The 15,409-nt window shown below is 38.0% G+C and overlaps 1 protein-coding gene across 1 annotated transcript in view; it reads left to right on the forward strand.

Annotated features, from left to right (window-relative positions):
* Positions 1-15,409, forward strand: part of CUBN (cubilin) — a 256,171-nt gene that overhangs the window by 32,460 nt on the left and 208,302 nt on the right. Inside the window, exons 16-19 of the mRNA XM_044762035.2 lie at positions 565-727; positions 1,799-1,986; positions 14,190-14,334; positions 14,561-14,739. Of these exons, the coding sequence (XP_044617970.2) occupies positions 565-727; positions 1,799-1,986; positions 14,190-14,334; positions 14,561-14,739 (675 nt within the window). The remainder of the gene's footprint in view (positions 1-564; positions 728-1,798; positions 1,987-14,189; positions 14,335-14,560; positions 14,740-15,409) is intronic.

Here is a 15,409-nt window from a genome sequence, read left to right on the forward strand (position 1 = left end):
AGATTAAAAGTGAACAACTAAAAAGAATTTGTAAGGTCATATCATCATTATTTCAGTACTTAGTTACTATTAAAGTTGCACTTTTTAAAATCATTAAACTCTTTATGTTGCATCTAACCTGACTTCACCTCATTTTTCACCTCTGATCCTCTGAATACCTAGACCAAGTTGTGAATCAGTTGGCATTCCTTCTTCTTCTCTCTTTGCATATATTCATTTTCTTCTCCTAGATCGCTAGAAATTCATTATTTCAAAACAAACATCTTGCAGGGTAGGGGAGGGGGAAACTTGGAAGGAAAACATTGAGAAAAATTCATGAGAAACATTCAAAGCATACATTTAGCCTGGGAATCACAACTCAGACAGAGGATAAGGCATCAGGGATGATGGGAGAAGGCGGTTCCCTTTACTGAACCCCAAATGTGTGTTAGATGTAGACGTGATACGAAAACCTCCCAGAGCCACACTTTTAAATGATGAGTTTTCTGAAGTTAATGTTCAAAAGGAACTGGGTTTGTTAAAATCTGACCACTTCGAGCTTAATGGTTCATTCTTTTGTTTTAGATTCGTGATGGTCCTTTGTATCAGGACCCTGTTCTTGGGAAATTCTGCACCACATTCTCTGTCCCACCACTGCAGACTACAGGGCCCTTTGCCAGAGTTCATTTCCATTCTGACAACCAGATTAATGACCAAGGCTTCCATATCACCTACTTAACATCGCCTTGTAAGTAACCTGATAATTGAGAGCTGTATATGGATGTGAAGGGTAGTGCCATGCTTATAGCTGTTTTACATTTTAATGTGAGGCTGCAGATGATTGACTGACTTAGACTAATAACATGTCTTTATAAATGTTTCTCTCATGGCTCCAGATTTTTTCTCTATCTTCCCAATGTTCTATTATTAATGCTACAATACCCCTTGATCCCTAAATTATGGGATCCATGCTATGGTAGATATGTGTGATGCATCTTAAAGTAAATAATTCAGACATCAGTTCTCTAGCGGTTATTCAATGTTTTGTTGTGAGAGATGTTGTTCATGAGAGAAATGCAATCTATCTTGAGATATATCAGATTTTACAGCTATCATGCCTTTAACTTGCACTGATACTTTAAAACAAACTAACAAAAAACAATGAAATGCTCCATAATTTTTATTTTAGGCCTGTAAAGGATTTTTTTCTTAACATTACATCATCGTGCCATGATGAGAATTAACAGGAAAAACACCTTTTATGTCTCGATATCATGAAGAATAACAATGAACATCTTTTCGCTGGTCCCCTTTCTCCAGTTACTTTGGCTTCTGGCTGAATCCGCAGCTGACCTTCTGTCATTTGTGTAGTCCACACCTGTTTTCTGTGCATATCAACTGTCCCCTGACCACATCTTGCTATTCTGTATTCATTAGTCCTTTAATCTGATTCATTTTTCTAGTTATATATTTTATTTTATGTGCATTTTATGAACTGCCTCGAATCTTTTTGGACTGAAGGAGAGCATACGTGTCTTTAAAAAGCAATTTATAGGAGAGGATGTTAGATTGGAAGTTAGATCACACACTTCTACATCTGTTCCTTTAGTCACTACATGGATGTCCCATAAATACGCATTAAACTGAAAATCTTATAAGTAGAGGTACAAGCCTATACAGGGTGAATAAAGTGGGTATATGATTGTGTCTGTGTGTGTATGCAGGTGTGAGTGAATTTTTAAAAACTGTGTTTAATGCCTGGGAGCCAGAGGAATGGACATCCACATGACCTTTGCCTTCTCTTCCCTGTTCTCTTTAGCGGATCTGCCTTGTGGAGGGAACCACACAGATGCAGAGGGTCTTCTCTCTGCTGACTTGTCTGGACCTTTCACTCGCAACAGACAATGCGTCTATATTATAAAGCAGCCCCTGGGAGAACAAATACAGGTCAACTTCACTCATGTGGAGCTGGAAGGCCAGAGTGGCTGTTCTCAGAGTTACATTGAGGTAACTTTTACTACTCAGTGGCCCTTAGATGATGTTTATCAACATTTTTATACTCTGTAGAGCAGTGGTCTTCAAATGGTTGTTGTGCCAGAAGCATCCAGATCACCTCGATGATTTGGATGTTAGAAATGCAATTCTGTACCCTACCCCACACCTGCTGAATCAGAACCTCTAGGAGTAGGCTCAGCAATTTGTGTTTTAACAGACTCCCCTCTCCCCAGGTGATCCTGATGCAAGCTAGAGTCTGAGAACAACTGTTCCAGAGAGTAGGAGAGAATTTGCCAAAAAATAGATCTACAGATGGTGGAACAGGAGATTGTTCATGGAACAGCAAAGGACGAAAATGAAAGCTGAGACTAGAAGCTCGTAATAATGCTAGATTACAAGCTATGAAACTGAGCCCTAATCATCAAGGAGAATGGAAATACGTAGGACTAGTAGGATTGACTAATAGGATATGGATTTCCGAGCTTGTCCCGGACAATTTTATTTGTGAGGGAACTCAACCTAGAGAAGTAAAAGGATTTGCCCAGGTGAGCTAGCTAGTCAGTGGCAGAGAGTTAAGTTAAACACTGGATAATTCTTGTTTTAGAGTTTAGGTTTTTTTTCCTTCATTGGTTCTGCTTGCTCAACTTCAGAAAACTTCAACTCTGATTTAAGTGTGTGTAATGGTTGTAATAAGAATATCTGAAACAAAAAAGCCACTTTTGTTTGCCTGGTCTGGTATTATTTTTGCTTAGTGATTAGCCAAGCCACAAATTAAAGTGTTGAGCAAGAGAAACAAAACCCTTTTTGTGGGGCACAATCATTGTATATAAACTCAGAGAGGCACTGTCAATTTTGTTTGTTCATGTAAATTAGACCAATTTGTTTTTCCAGGAAAAACCTATGTAGCCTTTTGCCCTCTTCCCTCTGTCGCATGTGGAGAGAGTAAGCATAAAATTTTAGCATAAGATCTGGACTTAGCTGAAAAATGAAGAAAGGCATTGACCATGGCACCACAGCAAAATCTTTTTTAATCCAGAGATTTTTATCTCAGATGGTGAGGTGAATGTGTATATTCACTCAGTTTGTGTTTTCTAAAGTCTCTCATAAAATACGTCAGTTTTACACTATGCAGCAATATTAGATATTTTTATGTAAATAAAAATTAAATTTCCAACATCTGTATTTTTACTTTGAGAATAGTAAAAATAGCTCACACATAGAGAGTGTTTACTGTGTAGTGAGGGTGCTAGTCTAAGACTTTAAAATCCGATAATAAATGCATAGGATGGTTACTGTCTCCTTATAGCCTGTTGGGATACAGTACCTGCTTTACATAAGGTAACTCATTGAACCTTCACCCCAACCATTATTATTCCTATTTCGATATTAGGAAACTGGAGCCCAGAGAAATTGTCACTTGCCGTGGTTACTTGTCTGGGGACCGGTGGAGCTGGGAACTGAATGTAGTAGTTCCAGTTCTACTGTTCTCTGATAAGAACAGAAATGCAATAGTGTAGCTACAACGACCAGAGCTGGCTCACCTTCCCTAAAGAGGAAGCTCTCGTGAATTTCCCAATTCCATACCTGGCTTCCTGGTCACAGGACTGTAACATGGAACCAGGCATGATACTCTTCTCAGATAGGCAAAAACGTAACTTTAATTTTCAGGGAAATCTGAGTACCTTTCTAACGGATTCTTTATGGTGGCTCTAATGCCCATCAGAGCATCTGGAATGACCTGTCCTCTGTGGCTTTGCAGTACACGCTAATTGAACTTCAATAAAGAGTTACGTGAACTCTGCTGAATTGTTCTGAAAAGTTAACAGAAAAAAAAATTCATAAAACTAGCATTGAAAGATTTAACTTTGATGAACAGAATGGCAGAATATTTTGTAGCCAGAATGGGATTAGAGTCAATTCATGTAAGTTCTCATTCTAGTTCAGTCATTTGGTGACTGTATAATCTTGGGCAATTCTTTATCTGATGCTTCAGTTCCTACTTCCAAAAGATGCCTTACCTATTCCTCCAACCTTTGCAATGATAAATCAAGGAAATGAATCATAAAAAAAAAAACTTGAAGAATTAAAAACATTCTATAAATGCAAGGTTTTCCCAGGCTAAGTTTCCAACTCCTGCTTTGAACTTATCAGTTCAGAGATAGACGATGAGACCCCTTCATGGCTGGCCATTGAAGGACCAACATTCTGATGTGCACATACACCCACAGAGTCTTTATCAAATTTCCCTCCATGGACAAAACAGACTTCCCTGTTATAGCTTTGACGATCCTAAAGGAATACAACCAATTGCTTTGTAGAATTTTAGCACCAGCAGTGGCCTCAGAGGTCATCTAATCTAGATCCTTAATTCTACAAATGAGGAAATTGAGGTCACAAAGGTCAAACTCAGAATAGGATTTAGATGTACCTACATAGGATTCTAGATAGATGTATATTGATCAGATTAACGTTCTTGCCATTAAATCATATCTATCTATTGGGAAAATTTATGAAGTAAGCCCATGTTTTAAAAATTACACTTACTTTTTATGTCCTTTAGACAGTGGGCATGAAAGAAAGTGATACTGGAATCAAATTCAAATGACATTGTTATGACTCAATATATTACTCCCCAAAATGGTGGTTTCATTTTTAAAAGGTATACCTAAAAAGTGAAATGTTTAGACAAAGGAATAAAAAAAAAAAAAAAACCCAGTGATAATATTTCAGATACATCAATGTTTTGGAGGGGAGATGACTTTGCCATTTACTGACTCAATTTATAAGAGAAGACAACCCAAAATTTTGGAAAGAGTGAACAGAGAGGGAATTCTAAAGAGATGTGGGAGAATGACAATAGGGAATTTTCTTCTGAGTGGGAATGGCTGCACTCCTAGGAATCCCCGATCTCTTCATTATGTGGGTCCGGATGCCTTGTTGCCGTGTGAATATATCCTTTAAATGAAGATTAAGATACCATTGCCTGATGGATCTCTTTTATGTACAGTGTGGTTTTGAAAGAGAGCTCCGTAGACATTTATTTGAGAATAAAGTTTAACTACAAAAGATAATAAATGTGGTATTGCCCAGAACCAGTGTAGCATATCTTTCTTTTCCTTTTTTTTTTTTTTTAACGGGAAGCATACATTTATATATTAATTCTTAGATTTATAGATCTCTCTCAACTAAACTTTCTATTTCCACAAACACACATTGCCCATGGGTGATGTTATGTGACTGGTAGCAAAAGAATGAGTATAGCAAGAACAGATCAACTATTAGTTCATCTGTTTTTTTCTGAGAGAGCTTTTAAATTCTATAGAAAAGTTGAATGAATGTGACAGAAGCTTCTTTTCAGAATAAAAAGCAGCACCTCTCATTAATATTTCATAAGTGATTTAAGCCTTCTCAACTCTGAGTGAAGGACACATAAGGTAGTAATGAAAGTTTAATTTTTAATCCCAGAGAATGCAAGTAGTAGGCTGAATAATTATTTCAGAAGCCTTTGTAATGCTAAGGCCAGAGCTCGAAATGGGATGTGGAAGGAAATGAATAGAACTGTTCACCCCACCAAATCTCCTTGACCAGCTCCGAATCCTCTGTGTCCTCTCTCCCCCAGCCTTTGGGGCAGTGGAAAGCCAACACTATGAGACTGATAAGCGGAGGGGAAGGAGTGGTGCCTTCTGGGGAAACAGGAGGGCTGGTGGGGAAGCTGTTCCTTCTCAGAAGTGGAAAGCAAACAAAAATCAATGGCATAGGAAAGCTGAAGACTATAATTAATAAGGGGGAGAAGTAAGTTACATTAAATTTGGTTTCTGAAATCTAGGGAATGTATACCTATTCTATAAGTGTCATGGAATGACAAATTAATCATATTTTAGATCTCTTACCAATCCCAGTAAATTCACAAAGCAGAAATTGTACACATATCTCTTTACAATGCAGTGCAACTAGAAATTATTGAGTAAAAAGTTTAAAATGCCCAACCACTTGGAAACCTATAAACTCTCTCCTACGTAATTACTGGATTAAGGAAGGAAATAGAGAATGAAATGAAAGACAATGTAAAAAATCACAAAGAGAAAATGAGGTATATCAAAACGCGGGATACCTGATGAAACTCAAATTCCAGATAAAATCTTTAAGATTTTAAAGAAAGAACCAAAAAATTGGGAGAGTGGGAGAATACAATAAGCTGGAACCCTGAAGATCTGGGTTCCCTCTGGAACTTTTATCATTTCCTCCCTCTCTCCCTCCCTGTATTCCCCACCCCCACCACTCCCAGCTGGCCCTACCCAGCATTCCCACCTCTCCACATGTCTTTAGATGAATTCAAATTCACAAAGGACTTCCTTTTGCTCTTTATTAGGCATTGAAGCTATTCAGCTCCAGCCTGGGATAGGGCTTTGACTTTTGGTCTGACTGCGCCTACTTCTTACCCCAAGGGGACATGCTGGTCAGTCTCATGGCTGTGATTCACACAGTAATTCTTAAGGGTATAAACCCAAATCGCAGAGAAGGAATAAGACCTGTGACAATTGAAGCTGGAATGTAACAGCAGCGAGCAAATGCACCACAGTAGGCTGAAGCATATTGTTTTCCAGTTAAGTGCATGTTGAAATTAATTTTAGTTCAGAGAAATAGTTCTCCAGAGATGGCAGAAAACAAAGGAAATGGGGAGCTGTTCAATAGTTTGCACTCTTTAGCATATTGGCTTTGGGGTTTGGCAGAGACTAGAAACATTTGGTTAGTTTCTTAGCTCTGTTGTGGTCAATACAGTTTTTGCACAATTACTTGGCCATCCTGGTGCTTTGTAATGAAGTGATAAAATATACCATTGCTCAGGTGAAATTATTCTATAGGTTGGCGTAGTGGGAGCCAGGAAAAAGACTGAGACAGTAGAAGCACCTAGTTTTGGAATTGCCAGAGGTTGTATAAGTAGGTTCTTCCTGTATGTGAAGGAGTTGTGTGTTCCCATGGAGACCACAAAACCAATGGAACAAGTGAGATGGAGAACAGTGAGTGAGAAGACACTATGGAAGGGGCATCAGTTAAGAACACTACAGACTATTAGGGCAAATGGAGCGGGAGGCCAGTACTCTCTGATGGACATGAAAACAATATTGCGTGCAAACATGATAAAGGCCTTCAACTCTCTGTTTTACTAAAGGCACGATATTTAATATCAGTAAGCCTCAGTTTCCTCATCTGTAATAGGAATAGTAATACGAATCTTCTCAGAAGAGCTAAAAGAGGTCATTCATTCATTTATCTATTCTTTTTCCAAATATTTATCAAACAACTTAGATGCCAGGCTCTGTGCTAGGGGATGGGTGTGTAAAATAGACAGATATTAAACAAGTAAGCACACATCTACATAATTTCAAGTTGGGAAGAGTATCGTGAAAGACAGAAACAGTCCTATGAGAGAAAATAATGGCTGATGCCGTTAGTTGAATGGTCAGAGTTAGCTTCCCTAAGGATGTCACATTTTGAGTCTGAAGATGAGCAGGAACAAGCAACGCAAAGAGAAGGAAGATTCAAGGTAGAGGGGCCAACATAGCCTAGAGACCAAATCGAGAAAACACTTGAAGATATGGAAATAGAATAGTGTGGCTGGAATCACAAAAGAGGGGAGGAGACAAACAAGAGTTAGGCAGGAGCTGGATCTTGTAGGACTTTGTAGATGGAGGTAAATAACTTAGCTTTGCTAAACAAAACGGGAAACAATTAGACTGTGCTTAGCATAGCGCCTGGCACACCAGTGAATGATCACTAACAGTTAACACGATGATGGCTCTGATGATGATGATGGGGAGGAGAAGAGATGGGAGCAGAAGGTGACACACTGGAGTTTGCAATCACGTGGGAACACACTTCTAGGTAATACTAGACAAACATTCCTGATTTTAGAAAAGCAGATTTTAAAAACATCAGGTGAAGGATAGCTAGAGATATCAAGGATTACTCTATTGATAGAGATATTAGAAGGGACACTGTTTTATGGGGCATAAAAAGCTTTAAAATTTTAACTATGAAATCATGAAACATCATAATGAGTAATGAAGGCTAATAACCTCAGAAAATTTTTAGTCCCTGTGTGGCTTCGCTCATCTCTTATCCCTCACTCTTTATTCTCTCCTTTTGAGTGAGGCCACATCCCCCTCCTATGTGCCCAGATTAACCCAGGCTGGTCTCCAGGATCACGTCTTCACTTACTTAAGGGGCATTTCAACCTGAAGTTCACATCACAAGAAGCCTCATGTGAAACACTGCTGTGTGATCGGGTCCTGTTTTCAGCTCTTGGCTGGACCAAGCCTAAGTGCCGGCATATTTGGTTTGCTTTGAATTAAAATGTAATACTTAAATAGAGTTTTGAAATCATTATACAAAACAAATCTGCATACACAGCAGATACAAACAAATGAGCACACGTATTAAGATGTGGCTGTAGGACCTGATCTGTTCCAGATGTTAAAGCTTGCTTCTCACTGGGCTCTAGATCTCACACTGAAAATTTCATATAAACTGTGTTTTTCAGCCCAGTTAATTTTAGCTCTCTCTACAGGAAATAGTTTCTTTATAAGAACTCTGTTTGTTTATTTTTCATTTTTTATGAGTAGTTTCTCTTCGGGAACTTGTTCACTCTGATGAATGTAAAAGTCAGAAGCCATCTGGGCTATTCCATTGGCCAAAAATTGTGGATCACAGGTTATATATTGGGTCTCTGGGCCTGAAACAATCAGTGTTTGCTGGATGAATAAGGCAATCAAAGAAAAATCTGGGCGTGGTCCACAGAACATTAAAATTTTGAAGTGGTCCTTATCATTTCTTTGCAAATGTGATCCACTATAAAGAATGAATTTGGAGCGACACCTCTATAGGTGACCATGGCATGGCTTCACCCAACTTTGAAAAAAAAGCGCTTTCTTAATACAAACCAGGTTCAAATGCGAGTCGTTTTTCTCTAAGTTATTGCTGCAATAACAATAAAACAAATCAAAAACAGTAACAAAAAATTTCTGTGGCTTACAACAAGTACGTTGATTCCTTGCTCATGTTAACATGTTGGTTTTGGGTCAGTGGCAGCTCTGCTGGTCTGTTCCTTGTCCCATCTCTGCCTGGAACCCAGGCTCTTGGGCTTGTGAGAGGGGAAAGTAAAAGATGGTTGAATCACACAGTGACTCCCAAAACTTATGCTTGGAAATTGGTACCTCGCTTCTGCTCACTTTCTGCTGGGCGAAGCAGCAAGACCTAGGCCAAGCCCATAGTCACTGGGAAGGGTAAGTATTAATTCTGCACGGGGAGGCATTGCAAGTCACATGGCAATGAGCAGAGACTTTCAGCCCTCTTATAAGGAGGGACATGAATAATTAGGAAAAGTAATACAATCTATCTCAGTGCAGGAGCACAAAGGAAGGAGATTTTTCTTGGAGTGGGAGAAGAGGGTGCTAAATCACAAGTCCTCGAATATTGAATGCAGGATGTGCTGCAGCAGTATATGGATCACTTTAGAGCATTTGATGAATTTTAGTTGAAAATCTCTTTCAAATACGTTATGGTTAAGGTATTGCCATGTCTGAGATCCAGGGAGAATATAGGCTTTCAGAATTAATAAGGTTTCATTTCCACAGAGAGAGGAACACAGCCAAAATCAATCGTACCTTCTAGGTTTAGGGCCCTTGAGCCCTGTAAGTTCCTCTTAAAACATTTGGACTGCAGCTGCTTTCTCCTTGCTAAAGTCCTTGAATTTCATTAGTGAGGCCCAGGGGAACGGCTCACTTAGTTTGCTCTGATGCTATTTGGCTGTTTTTCTTCCTTCTTGTCATCTTCTAATGGGCAAAATGGAAAAGAGAGCCTCCGATCTTAGCAGGAGCGAATGGAGCCCTGGAGGATTAGAGAGCAGGAAGATATCTTACTCTGTGTTTTATGCTTTACGGTTTCCAAGAATTGCAGTCTATGTCTGCATCTCTAACAACAATGGAACCATCATACCATGCCTTACAGTTAACGAATCCACAGGCATTTGTTAAATAGCTCTTTGCAAAGTTCTATGTTAGATGCTGAAGGCGATACAGTCTTTCCTCAGAAATTTGCTGTTCATTTAGAGCGATCTTTAGTATAGCTTTACAGTATGTGAAATTTGTGTTACAGCTCCTAGAAAGGAACTAGTTTGGTATGAGTCAGGGGAGAGGCATGTGATTTTCATGTCTGTGTAAGACTCATCATATGGCTGTACCATAATTTAGTCACCCTCCTATTATTAGACATTTGGAATATTTTCAATTCTCGTTATTATAGAACATAATTTAATGTGAATCCTTGTGTGTCTATGCCTGTATCTCAAATGATTTCCTTATGTTAGAATGTTCAAAATGGAGTTACTGGCTCCAAAACTATGAACATTTTGAAGACTCCTGATACATACATATTGTCAAATTATTTCCCAGAAATTTATCCTTCCATCAGATATGGATGGGAGTAACAGTGCTACCATATCCCGACCAGCTTTGTCATACTTTCAAAATTTTCCTTTTACTGCCCATTCTCTTTGGTCTGGATAACCTTTCAAGTTCAGCTTAAAGGTTATTTCCACTGAGAAATATTCCATAATCCCCTGGATGAGTTCAGAGTTTTTGGTTAAGTCAATGATTCTCTATACTTTAAGACCTTTTTATATCACCCTTTCACTATTCTGCAATGAAATTCATAGATGACATACCCTCACTACACACATTACATTAAAAAATATAAAGTTAGGGGCCAGCCCGGTGGTATAGTGGTTAAGTTTGCGTGTTCCGCTTTGGCAGCCTGGGGTTCACCAGGTCGGATCCTGGGTGCGGACCTACGCACTGCTTATCAAGCCATCCTGTGGCAAGTGTCCCACATATAAAGTAGAGGAAGATGGGCACAGATGTTAGCTCAGGGCCAGTCTTCCTCACCAAAAAGAGGAGGATTGGTGGTTAGCTCAGGGCTAATCTTCTTCAAACAAACAAAAAAAGAAGAAATATATAAAGTTATAAGCATAAGATTTAGGAGAAATAAAGCAAAGTAAAAAATATATATGTATTTATTTCAATACGTTAAAAGCCTGGGAAGCTGCGCTTGGAACAGAATGAAGTAGTAATTCGTTTGCTCCCTGAATCACTGTGGATGCCACAGCACAAACACAGGCTGACAAGGCTGTGTAGGTTGGTGATGAATTTTCTGAAATGGTGACCAACTGTTGGCAGATTTCCAGGAGGAAAAAAAGAACTTCTTTCAATTTACACTCTAATTGTAATCCTGGAAATTCCAGTGTGTGTTAAAATTGGGGAAAAAAGTTTTGTGTTTAGTAGGTAAAATACAGCTAACTTCTACATTTAGTAACAGCACTGTCACTTTTACAAAGGTCACACGGAACATAGGATAATTCTTGTGTGTGACCCTCTCTCACATTTCAGGTTGTTTAGCATCTTTAGTCCCCAGCCACTAAGTGCCAAGAGCGCCCCACCACCATTGGGTGAATAATTAAAACAAAAACAAAAAGTGCCTTCACAGATTTCCAAAATGCCTAATTGTGGTGCCTACTGAGAATGGTTGTGTTAAGTAATAATACAGAATCCTGCACTTTCCCAAACAGGACACTCATGCTTTTAAAAAAATATGCTTGCTTGGGGCCAGCCCTGTGGTGTAGTGGTCTGGTTTGGTACTTTCCACTTCGGCAGCCTGGGTTCATGACTTCAGATCCCGGACGTGGACCTACACTACTTGTAAGCCATGATGTAGCACCATCCCACATATGAAGTGGAAGAAGATAGGCACAGATGTTAGCTCAGGGCTAATCTTCCTCAGCAAGAAAAAAAAATGTGCTTGCTTAACGTTAAGTCCTTTGTGAGTAGTGACTGTCTTTCACAGCATTATCACTGGCACAGGCCCTGGCATTTGTTGATAATGTTAGCTGAAGGAATGGCTTAACATTTGGGTGGCTAGATCTTCCAAAATAATTCTATGTTACAGGAATAGTAGTATATCTATGGAATAATTCCTGATCTTGGTGAGAAACCTCTAGTGTTTCAACATCAAAAATGTCAAGAATAACAATGGCTATTCTTTAGTCCCCATTTTCTATTACTAGGCATTTTGCTAAGGAATTCATACTATTGTCTTATCTATTTAATTCCAGAACTCTTGAGCTAGTCCTATACTTAGTAACTTGTTCAAGGTTATTAAAGGAGGTTTGTAAGTGACAGAGGTAGGAATTAAACCCAGGTCTATACGACTCCATAGATTGTGCTCATGGCCAATACACTGTAAGATATTGATCACTGATTTAAAACAGGTGGTCTTTATCCTATGCCGGAAATTTTCTTTTGCTTCTAACTTTCTAAGAGTTTTGCTTCCAATAAATAGGAATGTTAACAAACTTTTGGACATCTATGGAGATGTATGGTTTATCTTATTGGATTTATTGATGAGCTTAATTGATAATTTGTAATTTCAAACAATTCGAGCATTACCTTTATTCTCATATTTGATTTCATATATAAACCTAACAAAGGAGTGAATTCATTTTCTAGAACTGTGATTAGGATTTTTGTATCTATATTAATAGATGAGATTAATTCATAGTTTTCATTTGTATTATCTGTGTTGGGATTTGGTAGGATGGTGCTGAGAAAAACTAGCTGGGAATTGTTTATGTCTGAGGGTGCCTTAGGACAAATTATATATGGGAATTATCTGTTCCTTCAAAGTTTAAAATAACTTACCAGGTAGAGCATCTTTTGGGAATTTTTTTGGGGAAAGTAATTATTTGATAATGTTTTAAGTTTTACCCATAGCTTATTGTCTATTCAGATTTTATATTTCTTCCCCTTGAGATAATTTAAGTAATTTATATTTTTTCTAGAAATAACCATTTTAAACATTCAACTATATTGGAGTAGAGTTGTACATAGAATTATGACATTAAACAGATTCCTCAGTATTTGTCATTTTTAATTTTGTGTATTTGTGCTTATTTTCTTTTTTCTTTATTGCCAAAGTTATGTCTTTTATATCTCCATCCCCCGACTGTTACCGATCCGCTCATTTTGCCTGCCACACAGTGTGCCGATTACCAAGATGACAGGTTTGCAGCAGAGAAATGGTTTATTCACAAGGCAGCCAAGTGAAAAGACGGGAGAATCAGTCTCAGATCTGCCTCCCCTAAAGTGGGGATTAGGGATTTTTATAGGATAGAGGAGCAGGGTGGTCTGAAGTGTGGGAATAGAAGATTGGAGGTGGGGAAAAGTGAGGTAGTTGGTGATCTGTGCAGGCGTAGTCAAGCTTCATGGTTCTTCATAGGATGCATGTTCACAAAATGGTGGCATTAGCATGATCTGAGGGTGGAGTTTTCGGCTCCCTAACCTCAAAGGGTCACCTGTCAGGCATTCACTCAGGCCCGGGTGATGAGTCAGTGGTCTTAACTGGCCTGAACTGGACAAGGAGTCCGCTGTCAGTTCCTGAAAAATGTAAGCACCTGTTACCATGGCAACCCAAGTATGAGAGATGTTACCTACAGGGTGGGGGTTAGTAATGTGTTATCTAACTACTTTCGCAAACAGACAACTAACTGAGTATAGTTAAAGTGTGTTGGCCCCCCGATTTTATAACCTCCTTTAAGAAACAGTCCCTGAATATATTCATAAATTCTAATTTCTTTTGTATTTGTTTGTAAGGTTTTCTTTTATTTTTACTGTATTATTCGTCATTTTAATCCTTTTTCCAATTTTTCAGGTTGACTCCTTTATTCTCTCTCTCTTTCTTTCTTCTACTTTTCTGTCTGTCTTTCTTTCAATAATGAAAACAGTTTAGTCTATGACTTCCTCTGATTACAGATTTGGCTGAAACTTGTGTACTTTGATGTTGTGTTCTCATATTTGGCTGTTTTCTAAATAGTCCAAAATGGTAAATTTATTTCCTCTTTGACATTGTAGAAATTATTAGGAGAACATTTAAAAAATTCTTATGCTTTTGGATATTTTTCGACTCAAGATTTTGTCAGTTTTTAGTGTTATTTCACTGTGCTACAAATGATCCACTGACTACTTTCAAATATAATATAAATATGTAACCCAAATTAAATTGTAACTCATTTTGAATCTGCCATTTCCTCATCTCCAAATAATGCTATCGTTGCCGATGTGCTTTTGTTGATTAGGATTAAAGATTTATTTTATTCCTCTGTTTAGGTTCGAGAAGATGAAACCTTACTTGGAAAAGTCTGTGGCAATGAAACCTTCTCTCACATTAAATCCATTGCTAATAGTATCTGGATTAGGCTTAAAATAGATGCTTCTGTTGTAAGAGCCAGTTTCAGAGCTCTTTATCAAGTTGGTAAGAAAACTTAGGCCTTAATTTTTAAATGTCTAATTTGCCTGATTGTAACCTTTTAATTTCTTGAGGTAATTTTGTCATTTTCTGTCCTCCAGTGGCAAGGAAATAATTCTAATAGCAAGATCACATTCCAATTTATCCTTCTAAAATTAGATTTTGCAATAAAATTGAGGGCAAGAATCTTTTATTTCTGGACAAACACTACTATCATTTTTCATATTTACAGCTTGTGGAGGGGAATTGACTGGAGAAGGGGTCATTCGCTCACCCTTTTATCCTAACGTGTATCCAGGAGAAAAGATCTGTAGGTGGACCATCCACCAACCCCAGAGCCAAGTAGTTCTTCTCAACTTCACTAGCTTTGAAATTGGAAGTTCTGCCCACTGTGACACAGATTATGTTGAGGTAAGAGTAAAACATCTTTGAGTATTTGTTTTTGGTTGAATATTATTAAAAATATTATCTCATGTTATCTTCACATCAGTGACATGAAAAACTAGTTTGTACAGACTAATATCTTTTGTTGAAGCAAAAATCCTCAACAAGATACTAGCTAGCTGAATCCAGCAGCATATAGAAAGGATTATACACCATGACCAAGTGGGATTTATCCTAGGAATACAGGGTTGGTATACATCCACACATCAGTTAATATAAAATAAAATAAAGGAAAAAACCACATGATTACCTCAATAGATGCTGAAAAAGCACTTGACAAAATTCAGCACTTCTTCATGATAAAAATACTCAACAACCTAGGAATAGAAGGGAATTTCCTTCATATGATAAACGGCATCTATATAAAACCCATGGGTAATATCATATTTAATGATGAGACACTAAATTCTTTGCCCCTGTGGTCAGTAAAAAGACAAAGAAGTCTGTTCTCACCACTTCTCTTCTACATTATACTGGGAATACCAGCTAGGGCAATTAAGCAAGGAAAGGAAATAAAATGTATCCCAATGAAAAAGAAGGAGTAAAACTATCTCTATTCACAGGTAACATGATCTTTCATATAGAAAATCGTAACAAATACACACACACCCCCCAAACTGTTAGAACTAATAAATTC

The sequence above is a fragment of the Equus asinus genome, chromosome 29 (assembly GCF_041296235.1).
Source record: "Equus asinus isolate D_3611 breed Donkey chromosome 29, EquAss-T2T_v2, whole genome shotgun sequence".
Lineage (NCBI taxonomy): Eukaryota > Metazoa > Chordata > Mammalia > Perissodactyla > Equidae > Equus > Equus asinus.